Source organism: Callithrix jacchus, chromosome 1 (assembly GCF_049354715.1).
Source record: "Callithrix jacchus isolate 240 chromosome 1, calJac240_pri, whole genome shotgun sequence".
Classification (NCBI taxonomy): domain Eukaryota; kingdom Metazoa; phylum Chordata; class Mammalia; order Primates; family Cebidae; genus Callithrix; species Callithrix jacchus.
The window spans coordinates 103400949-103413104 of record NC_133502.1 but is presented as its reverse complement, the minus strand read 5'-3'; the positions used below and the strand labels follow the sequence as shown (position 1 = coordinate 103413104).

The following is a 12156-nucleotide window of genomic DNA, read 5'->3' as shown; positions in this document are numbered from 1 at the left end:
CCACAGCTTCTAGCTTAGAGTAGGAGCCAGTAACTGAAAACATCTTTTTGAATTTCCTAAGTCTGAGGTGCTTTGGAAATTCATTTTGTTCCTATTCTGAAACTATCTTTCATCCTCCATCTTTCCTCTTGTGGTATATTTTGTGGTTATAAATCTCTTCTTTCCGTCCACAACCATTTAAATATAATCAGTGGCAAGAAGTGGGTGAAGGACAGAAATGCACTGTGGTGTCTTGACCTGTCTGGGACGTATCATAGCTTTCCTAGAAATTGACCTTGATGGGCCCTTACCGCCTTCTAAATAAAGTTCAAACTCCTTAGTGTAGCATTCAAGACCTTCTGTAGTCTGACCCCAGTGAACAACCCCTTTTGCCCTTATTTTCCGCTCTATTTTTTATTACATGCATCCTGTGCTCTAGCTTAATGTTTTTCAGTCCTGCCTGCACATTAGAATCACCTGGGGAGCTTTAAAATAAAATACTGATGCCAGGGTCCTGCCTTCGGAGATTGTGAGTTAATTGGTCTGGAGTGAGGCCTGGGTGTGGTTGTTGTGAAAGGTCTACTAGTGATGCTGATGTAAGGCCCAGACTGGAAACTACTGACGAGCCCAGTGTTTCCCACAGAATATCATTTCCTCTCAGAATTTTGAGGTGAAAGGGGCCCGAAGTCAAAGAAGTTTGAGTAGTAATTGCTTTTAATGTGCTTCTTTCCAAAGATGTAGAACGAACACTGTCAAATGAAAGGCTCTGAGATACCCAACAGTAAAGAAAAGTATTTAACTTTCTTCATAGTGTGTGAGGTAATCTGATCAGGGACTTCTTTATGTATATAATACTTGTTAATAACATCTGCAACATGTGCTGTAGAAAATTTTCTTTTCAGCTACATCTCAGCTTTCAAGTCACTTCTTTATTTGTCCTTCCCTGATAATGTCATTCAAACCAGATCCACCTCCTGCCCCAGGGCTCTCTCTTAGACCCCCTATTTTGTCTTCATAGCACTTCGCAGTATCTAAAATTCTTCTTCATATACTTGTATGTTTGCTTCTGTCTTCCTCTGCCTATGATGCGAGCTCCATGACAGCAGGAACTTACTTGTCTTGTTTACCCCTCTGTCTCCATTCAGCACCTGCAAAGTTCTGACAAGTACTTAGTAGGTATTTAATAAGTATTTGTCAAATGGACAAAAAGGCAGTAATACACTCGTGGCTTAGACTTTTTCTAAGGTACATTTATTTAAATATTTTAAACTGCCTATAGAATTTAATTTAAAAGCAACCCTGAAGTACATTTTAAAAGTGACTAGGAATATAGGAACACAATAGCTAACTTTAGCTTTAATTTTCTCAACCTGCCTAGTCAAGTATTAAACAAGAAGAAAACAAATAAAAGTAGATGTGAGCCTGATTACAGGGAAAATGCTATTAATTTTCTGATTATAGAGGGTTTTCAGTCTGTGGTAGGGGACTTCTTTTTTCTAATTTCTTAGCCTGTCCCAGGTAGCTTACCCCAGCATTTGGAGATTCCATTTGTGTGAGCCAGTGAAGGAGCCTAAGTGAGGAATCAATGAATAATAGTGGACTTTGTGTGCAGTACACCAGTCTGCAACAACAAAACACACAAAAACAGGCAAGGAATTAGTTTAAGTAAAAACTTCCTAATAATTAAAACCCTCTTACAGTGAGAGTATTCAAACAGGTTTATCATGGACAGTGGGGAGGCAATTTGTGTGTCAGAATCCATATGTGGAATCCCAAGTTTGGTTGCCTGCTGCTCAGCAAGTGATGTTGCAGCAACTCTTGGACCTTGTTCTGAAGGGATTTGAATAGCCTCTTCTCTAGGGGTCCTCCTGCTGCTGCTGTGCCCTTGCCTCCCCAAGCCTTACTCTGTCTTGTTTTGAGTGCGGTTAATAAGTATGAACTGGTCTACATATTCTAGTGTGTACAATTCCTGAGCTCCTCCACCATACCTTGAATTATTAGGAACTGTCCTTTTACTTCCTGTGAATCTAGTGATGCCGTTGCATGACCAGACCCTTTCCTTGGGCTATTAAAATCATCGAGTTGGTTCACTGGAGATAAGATTGTAGAGATTTACCATGAATGCTATATACAAGGTACTCTCCCAATATGCTGTCTAACATATCCCTCAGTCCAGTGGGTCAGATGATCAGCAATCTGGTATAAATAATCTCAAGAAGGAGGTTGAGCTGCATTTCCTTTATTACATTTAAAAATAATCTTTAAAACACGTATTTTGCCAAGGTTTCAGAATGGAAGCTTTAATCATTTATCGTCAGGAATTGTCCGGAATAAATTTGCATTTCCTTTTGTGATAATTTATTATTTTTTTGAATAGCATGGTATCCTAAATGCCAGAAAAGATGTGTGATGGGAAGCTAAATAAACCAAATCGGAATTTAATCAGCTTTTCCGGATGGATACTCATTTATGGTTGATACATTAATGTACTTTAGCTACAGGCATACCTTGTTTTACTGGGCCTCGCTTTATTGTGCTTCACAGAGACTTTGTTTTTCACAAAATGAAGGCTGTAGCAACAGCCTGTGTTCTTAAATTATCTATCCTTATGTCAGCAATAAGGCTGTTTCATTTTCTTAGTAGATCTTTTCATTTCCTTCAACTCCTTTTCATTTGCATTTATAACTTGGCTGTTTGTCCCAACACACCTAGCTTTTGGCTCATCGGCTTTTGACATGCCTTCCACTCTTAAGGTTAATGATTTTGATTTAAAGTGAGAGGGATGTGGCCCCGTGCGGTGGCTCACACCTATAATCCCAGCACTTTGGGAGGCCGAGGCGGGTGGATCACGAGGTCAAGAGATCGAGACCATCCTGGTCAACGAGTTGAAACCCCGTCTCTACTAAAAATACAAAAATTAGCTGGGCATGGTGGTGTGCGCCTGTAGTCCCAGCTACTCGGGAGGGTGAGGCAGAAGAATTGCTTGAACCCAGAAGGCGGAGGTTGCGGTGAGCCGAGATCGTGCCATTGCACTCCCAGATGCCGTTGCACTCCAGTCTGGGTAACAACAGTGAAACTCCGTCTCAAAAAATAAATAAATAAAATGAGAGATGTGAGACTCTTCCTCTCCCTTGAACACTTAGTGGCCCTCCCCTGTAGGGTTATTAATTGGCCTAATTTCAATACCGTTGTCTCAGAGAATGGGGAAGCCTGAGGAGAGGAAAAGAAAGGGGAATAGCATGAAGCAGTGAGAACACACACAGCCTCCATTCTGTAGCCCATGATCAAGGAGTAATTTCAACTTTTAAGACTTAAAGAAATACATTTTGTAAGGCTATAGCTGCCATGGATAATGATTCTTCTGGTGAATCTGAGCAAGGTAAATTGAAAACCTTCTAGAAAGGATTAGCTATTCTAGATGCTGTTAAGAACATTTGTGATTCATGGGAGGAAGTCAACCCTCATGGATACCTTTGAAGGGTTCAAGGCCCTGACAATGGTCTTTGGGGGGGTGGACCTTGAAGATGTAACTGAATTGCTGCAATCTCATGATAAAAACTTCAGTGAATGAGGAGTTGTTGCTTATGGATGAGCAAAGAAAGTAGTTTCTTGAGATGGAATATACTTCTGGTGTAGATACTGTGAACATTGTTGAAATGATCACAAATAATTTGAGTATTACATCAGCTTTGTTGATAAAGCAGGGGCAGAGTTTGAGAGGATTGACTTTTAGGAAATTTCAAAGAAATTCTGTGAATAAAATACTGTCAAACAGCATCACATGCTACAGAGAAGTTCTTTGGAAAGGAAGAAACAGTCAGTGCTAATAAGCTTAGTTATTGTCTGTTTTCGAGAAAATGCCATAGCCCTCCAACTCTCTGCAACCACAACTCTGATTAGCCATCAATATTGAGCCTAAACTCTCTGTCAGCAAAAAGATCATGGCTCACTGAAGGCTCAGATGATGGTTAACATTTTCTAGCAATAAAGTGTTTTTAAATTAAGATGTATTATATGTGCTGATTTTTTTAGATGTAATGCTACTGCACACTTAGACTATAGTACAAAGATAACTTTTATGTTTGTATTATACTGTAGTACACACATGTACTAGGAAACCAAAAAAATTGTGTTATTCTCTCTATTGTAACATTTACTTCATTGTCGTGGTCTGGAATTGAACCTACAATATCTCTGATATATGCTTGTATTTCTAAGCAATTCTAGCATACCTGCAAAAGAAGTAATGAGATTTCAACCACCCAAACCGTAGTTTCTTCCTTTTTTCAACAAAAGCATATTGAGTGTCTTTGACATACCAGCCACTGAAGCTAAAGGTATCTGCAGTGGAGCCTACATTCTCTAGAACCGTACTACTAGGGGTCTGGTCAGGATTTTCAGCAACAGCTTAAAGTTTGTTAGAAGTGTAGACTCTTGAGGTCCTTTATCAATCTGGATTTTAACATTTCCAGGTGATCAGTATGCACATTACAGTTTGAGAAGCACTAGTACATGTAAACAAATACATATATGACATAATTTCAGATGATTACAAATGCTGTCAAGAAAAGATAAAACTGTAATATGGGCCAGAGAGTGAGAGGAGGAGGAGTAATTGAGGATGGTAAGTGAAGGCATCTGAGGGAGTTTCCTGTGGGCTGAGACTTAAATGATGGTTGGGGATGAGCCATGGGAATATCTGGGGAAGGTGGTTCCAGGTAGAGGGAACAGCAAGTGCAAATACTAGGAAGAAGGACTGTCTCCTCCATCTCCTGCTGTGCCCTCTGCTCTAGCCGGGCCCAGACCCATGAATTCACTTGCTGACTGTGCCTGCACCTGGAAGTGTAGTGGAAGTGTAATGGTAGAGCAGTAAACGGGAAAAGGCCAAAACTTAGGTTTCTCACTATAAGCAGCCATTTATAGTGAGAAAATAATCAAATGTATTGTAAGGATGTGTTGGTGGTGACAGCTTCAAAGAATTGGAATTTTATATAGTTGGGAGGAGGGAAAAGAATCACTAGAGGCCATGCTAGAATTGGAAGAAGAGGAAATACTGAGAAATACAAGATAGATGGAGATTTCTTGAAAAACAGAGAAAAATAAGAAGTAAACAGACAAGGAAGCTTTAGCCTCACCTGAGAGGAAAGACTAAAAAGTAGAGCATGGCTCTCTCTTTAAAAGGTGGCTTGTTTCCATGGAGATAGGCATCCTTGATGATAACGGAGTAAAGACCACTGGTCTGTTTTGTTTTGTTTTATTTCTATATCCAAAATTCCTTTGTCTTTAGATATTTCTCACATCATTTTGATCATACAGATCATATTGGGAAAAATCAAGATGAATCATCTCCATTTACTATGGGCACAAGGAATATTTTCTTCCCTCTTCTGTGGCTAAGTGTGAAAATGTTTAATTGTAAATCAGCATTCAAAGGGAACTGTACATTTATGTTAGTAGGAAAGAGAAAGGTGTATGAGAGAGGAGGAGGAGGCAGGGAAGGAGAGAGAAAAGAAGAGAAATAAAACGTAAAGCAGGCAGTTGTCAAGGCTTGCTCTGACATACCAGCTGAGGAAAGAACTATTTGTAGAACATAGATATCTTAGTAATCAGAGTAATCAGGGTTCTCTGACTGGCTCTACCTTGTTCTGTGCAGGCTGAAGTTAAGGTCTCTAGAGAAAGTAATTTTCTTTCTCTACTCCAACTGACATCCCACTTTTCCCTGCCATCCTTTCTTCCCCCCACCATTTTTCCTGCCTCTTCCCCTCTGGTGGAGCTGAGTAGAACCATGATAACATTGGTTACAGTGTTTCCAGACTTGAGAACTGAAATGGTTTGACCTTGTACAGGTAATTGGATGTCTGACACAATGATCTTCATTCTCAACCTTGATAATATATCTCTCTCAATCTCTCTTAACGTTGTAGCAGTATTTAAACACAATAACTAGAGTGCAGAAGCTGCATGTAGGTAAATAGGCACCAATCTAGGATTTCTCTTTAAAGATATACCTCTAGAAAGCTCACATGGTAGGAGAAAATAGAAGGCACTCTTTTTTTTTTTTTTAAACCATTGTAAAAACGCTTCAGTAAAATACAGCTTTACCTCTGGGGGACAGATTGGAATAGTTCCATGAAATGTAGGTATACGGTGACCCTCTCTCTTCAAGAAGGACATTGTTCTGCATTTTCCCAGGTGAGCACCACAAACAGTAGCCCCATGTATCTTGTTAGGACAAACAAATGGGACCCCTGAGAGTATGCAGTTAACTGAGCTGCACGTTGAGTACTTTAAAGCACACTTAACATGCAGTAAAGTAGCATAAATAGGAGTTCAAAACACAAACCAAATTGGCATTGCTTGTGGTATCATCATTAGTAGAATCATTGTTTTGGTTAAACACTCTGATGAAGCAGTGGAAGGGAGATATGGGGGTGTGTGTGTGAAAAAAGGTTGAATGTTGACACTTTCACATTGTTTAACATAATACAAATTGACTACCCTGTTATAGACAGTGTCTTTTTCTCAATGGAGTAAGTGAGATGGGCAGAGCTTTTAAAAATAGCAAGTCTTAGTTTTAATCTGTCCTTTAGGAAATTGATAGACATATCAAATCAACTCTTAAAATGTTATCGCTTTGTTTTATTGCTTTATTAAGCAGTAGTAATTTTTTTTTTTTTTTTTTTTTTTTGTACAAAGTAAGCATGTGAACTGAAATAAAGCTTAGGCATTTGGTTTACCACCTTGCTACCAATACTGACAGTATCTTGGTCTAAGTCTTTAAGCTTTATTTTCTTAAGCTTTAAGTCAGGCTTAAGAAAAAATACATACGATTAGTTTTGTGTGTTATGTGTTCTTGACTCTTTTGTAAAATTGATTTTTGATAAGGCAAAAACTGAGTTGTCAGTTTAGAGAAATAGTACTACTTGAATATTTTCCCTTAACGTTTAGTCTGGATTTTAAGTCAGAAAGAATTTCTCATTAGTCCTCTGACTGTTACTTTAGAAAATTTGGAACAAATCAAGATATTTTCTCATTGAAATTTTAAAGAATTGCAGTCTTTGATCTGAAGTGGTGAAGTAAAGTGTTAAGGCTGCAAGATTTGTGTTTATTCTAAAAACTATTTCAGGCAGGGTAAGTAAGACTTGTCACCTTTTACAAAATGTTTCTTTAGTGAAGGAGGTCAAGCACGGTGGCTCACGCCTGTAATCCCAGCACTTTGAGAGACTGAGGCGGGTGGATCACGAGGTCAGGAGTTCAAGACCAGCCTGGCCAAGATGGTGAAACCCCCTTATCTAGTAAAAATACAATAACTAGCTGGGTATTGTAGCAGCTGCTTATAATCCCAGCAACTCAGAGGCTAGGCTTAGGCAGTCAATTGCTTGAACCCAGGAGGCTGAGGTTACTGAGCTGAGATGGCGCCACTGCTCTCCAGCCTGGGTGGCAGAGTGAGAATTCATCTCAAAAAAAAAAAAAAAAAAAAAAAGTGGATGAATGTATGTTCTTGATAAACATTTAATAAAATAAATAGGTTCATCTTTTAAAAATATTTGGCAAGAAACTACTATATAGAAAACTGATGGTAAAAGTTTATTCTTCAGGAATGTTTCCTAAAACTGTTAATTATTTTAAGTTGGCTGCTGAAATGGTTTCCTAATAACGCTTTGTTATTCTGTTTTATTTCAACAATACATATGTAGTAATATTGTTCCTATTTTGATGAGAGACAAACCCATGAAACAGTTTTTTAAATCAACAGTTGCTTTTGATATATCCCTTTGATTATCAAAATAAAGCTATTGGTACTTTTACCCATTTGTTATATTTTTAAAATAAAATTTGTGTCTTTTTAAGAAAATCATATAGGCAGAAATAATCTAAATAAAAATCAGATTTTTATTGTCTTTGAGGGAATGTAGTTACATTCCTGTATATGGTTAACTAAGTTTTTGTCTTTTAAATGATTTGTAAAATTTGTTATGTGATAAAGGAAATACGTATTCGGTATTGTGTGAATTAGTATTTGTTACTTTTTAACATAGTGATTGAGTTACAGCTTTCTTTTCAATGCATGATACCATTTTCCCATGATGTAATATAGTTAATAAATTTTCCAGTGATTCTTGAGTGTTGGAGTATGAACAGATAAAGGATAAAAGATTCTTGTCCGTGTTTCCCTGTTTCATTACCATGTGGTCATGCTCCTAGTCCACTGTCCATCAGTATTGTAGAGTTAGCCTATTGACATCCACATGTCAGGTGTCGTGTACATAGCCAAGGGATTTTCATAGAATGCCTTTTTTGTCATTACGTTTTTCTAAGATATTTTACCCAAACCAAGTTTTTTTCTTTAGTAGTGATGGTGCTCATTTTTATTTTGTTTATCTTTTTTATTGGAGAATGGTGTAAAGGAGAGGAAATAGAATGGTAGTGAGTTGCGGATAGGAAAATATGTGTGCAACTTTCTGATTTTTTAAATGGATATCTTCAGATGGAAGATATAATAGAATTGTCAAAAATTGTTAATGTGTTTGACAAAGTGTGGTTGCCAGTATGACCTTTTTGTTACATTTTGACATGAACAATTGTCCTTTTATTGGGGCTGTTAATGCTATTTTGGAATATCATGGGCATCTAAAGGCAATAGTTTAGCAGTGTCCATAAAGCCATCAAATGTGTCCATCAGATGCCATTATAATATCTAGTAAACCTAACAGCAGTATTTCAGAATCCCTGCCTGTTTAAATGGGCTATCTGTGAATGTACTTGCTCAGGGATGCATGACCCACATCACCTATAAATTTGATTGGAAGCTACAGTACTGGCGTAGCCTGATGGATAGCAGATTAGAGCCCTGATTAACCATGTGATTCAAAGACTGGGAATATATTGTCTAAGCAAGATTCATCAGATGCAATCAGAATTTCAAGTGGTCAGATGAAATTCAAATGTGTATTGTGGCTTTTCCTCCCCTATTGCTTTTCCTCTTAGGTTGCCTTCTTTCCCCAAAGCTGAAAAATACTTCTTTGATGAATCTGCTCCTTACCCTAAAGCTGTCTGTCTGTTATTCATCAGAAAGCAGGTCGCAGTTCAGTGAGCAGAAGAAAAGATTTTAATAGAAGCTGTGCCAAGGGCTGTAATGCATCATTTTAGGGCCCTAATTACATTACAATGACAAATATCAATGGTGACAACAGCAATAACCTACATCCTTTAATGGCTGTGCTGGAAAGGAGTTTGGGCCCCACGCCATTATATTAGACTCAGTTTCAAAACATAGGCCATTAGAAGTGTGTGTCCACAGTGTTATTGGCTGATCGCTGAAGCCCAGTGGAAAGGCCTGTAAATAAATGATGCCTCTCTAAAGCTGGGTCCTATGGGACAAAAGAGGCAAAATTAGATGACCATGGAAGCAGCCGTGTTTCCGAGGCAACTTTAGCTTTCAAAGTGAAGAATGACCTGCTTAATTTTATGAAATCACACACACATCCAACCCCCCACCCCCACTGCCAATTAGCCTGACCATGAAAATCCATTGGCATGACAACTTAAAGAAATTAAGAAGTCTATTAAACAAAAGGAGACCTTTAATGAAAGTTTGGGAGGTTTCTACTCTCCCTTTTCTGTTGTGTGTGTGTTAACATATGTGATTGAGTAGAAAAGGCTCTTCTTTTTACATTTATTTGTAAGAATATGTAGATTTTTTTTTAAAATAGTTGCTCAGTCTTAATACAGTCTAGGTCCAAAATTTTGTTATTTTCAACAGATGAATAAGTTTCCTTAGAGTAGTTTTTATTGCCTAGATTATGTAGGCAAACTAAAGTACTCAGTTTTCTTATGTGCCCACACATTTTTCAGCCCTCCTAGCAAGGGACTATTTTATTTATGTAAACAACATAATGAGGAAAATATGCTTGGCAGATGGTTCTAAGCATTAGAATCATCAGTTTGGTCTGCCCCAAAGTGTCTCATTATCTTTTATTCTCTCCCCCTCCACCTCTCCCTGCAAAAAGCTTAACAACCAAATGCCTTTGAGACGCAGTACTTTCAGTTTGGTGAATGCTACACTATTTTCTTAGCTCACCCTGAAATTTCACCCCATAACCACTGTGGTATGTTCGTCCAGGTGGAGAGTGGTTTGGTGATTCCCATTGCAGCTCTTCATGGTGGCTTAAGCATTCTTAAAGGATGGCTAAATGCTCCATGGGGCCAGTGCAGTAAATTAAATCAGGTCAGCACAGTTGGGTCCTTATTCACTGCCGCTTATTGGTGCTGGGTTTTTGTCCATCCTGTTAGTAATGCAGGCTGGAATGGAAAGCTTAGGTTTGAAACTTCATGGTGAATTTGTGTTTTCTTTTTGCTAGCAAAGTTTTTAAGGTGCTGGCATTTAAAAGATTGCGTAGCTACAAAGTTAGAAGGGTTGCTGATGAAAGAAGGAAGCCTAGATTGCACAAGTAGAGTGTCACTGTCATTCTGGTAATGACTTGGCAAGAAAAAGCATTTTGGGCCTCTCATAAAATGAGGAACTGACCCCTGGATGGAATTTAAGAATGTCTTAGAAATAGTAATTTCTTTACATTTTCTGCCTTTCAATGCATCTTAGCTCTCTTTCCTTCATTCCATCATTAAACTATAAACTATTTTGTATGTATGTGTATTAAAAAAAAACTATGTGTTTATATGTTACAAGTATACAGGGCACCATCTGAAAATACAAATTAAGATAAACTGGTAAATCTGTGGGTAACTTTTTAAACAAAACATATAGTGGTGATGTATTTTTTTAACTTTCTGTACCATCTTATTGGTTTAAAATGTCTGTACTTCCAAAAATTATTGGAGAATAGACTGTTCTCCGATACTGTTGGGACTTTTGTATATCTACAGTAAAAAAATAAAAAATGTTCCCAAGGATAGTCTTCAGATACATATAGATTGCTTTCTGCTAAGTGTAATAAGATTTAGTGTATCTCAACCTCTGTGCACCGAAAACTCTGATAGAACACATTTGGAAATTTTTATGGTTGAAGAAAGCATCCCATTCTCCAAGAATTTATAAGAATGTGAATTAACCCACTTTTTTGGGTTGCTTGGGTACTGCTATTTCAGAAGTTCAGAGTCTTGGGTTTTAAATCACAGTACCAGTGTTTTTAAAGCAAAGGTCACAAATACAAAAACCCAATGAGTTACTAACTAAAGGAGTTGAGATGTAGGAAAGGATGTATCTTTACTTATCTAAATTCTTAAGCACTTAGAACTGACTGCAGATTTTATGAAAAACATTAGTATGATCAAGGTTCCTGGTGAAGGCTTTTGAAAACTGATTTCCAGTCATAGAAATTAAATTCCATTTTATATTGCCCTGATCCTTGAAGGTTAACTTTTTAAGATGAATGCTGGTTAATAAATTGTGCTGTTAATGTGGCACCGTTGTCACTGCTGCTTTTTAATGGGCTTGCTGATGAGATAGTTTTCCTCTTCCTTAGGAAATAAGCCAGCTAAATTATAAAGTATGTTTTAATATCATCCTGTTAATATTTTGGGAATCTATAACCAGCTGACTGTTTTCTTTATTGCTTTCCTTTCCCTTATTTTTTGCAGGCAGAGATTGTCAAGAGGCTGAATGCTATCTGTGCACAAGTCATTCCTTTCCTGTCCCAAGAGGTAAGATAGTTGATTTTAGGTACTGGGCCAAAAGTTGCCATTTTAGTGGTTTTGCAGAAAAGGGATTGTAAAACTGACTCTCTGGCCTTGCCAGTCTCTTGGTGTTTGTATTTTATTTACATTTCTAAGGAACAGTGTTCTCATTCCAGCGTTTACACCTTAACTTTCTGTGGAATATAATTTAAATGTATTTACGTAATGGAATATTTTCTAGTTGGGTTAAGCAGAATTCAGTCATTAACATATTTTGCTATCTTTGTAGTGTTGCTTGGAATTAACGCTTGTTTGTCATAATCGTACCTAATAGGGTAGACTGAAAAACTGCCAGGAAAACAGGAGCTTACTCTGTACTATTGTGATTGGGTGTTAAGAATTGGCAGAAGACATCTCAAATGCAAAGACTGCGTAGTAAACAAACTAATGAAGCTTTTGGCTAGTTACTTTAAAAAATTTACTTCTTGTTACCTGATTATGTCTTTATATTATTATTCATTTGGGAAAAGATCTGCAAGATGA

General features: G+C 37.6%; 1 protein-coding gene across 8 annotated transcripts in view; it reads left to right on the top strand.

Moving 5' to 3' along the window:
* Positions 1-12156, top strand: part of TLE4 (TLE family member 4, transcriptional corepressor) — a 149138-nt gene that overhangs the window by 25577 nt on the left and 111405 nt on the right. For all 8 annotated transcript variants that reach the window (XM_035304196.3, XM_035304185.3, XM_035304155.3 and 5 more), the window contains exon 5: positions 11578-11640. In XM_035304196.3, the coding sequence (XP_035160087.1) occupies positions 11578-11640 (63 nt within the window). The remainder of the gene's footprint in view (positions 1-11577; positions 11641-12156) is intronic.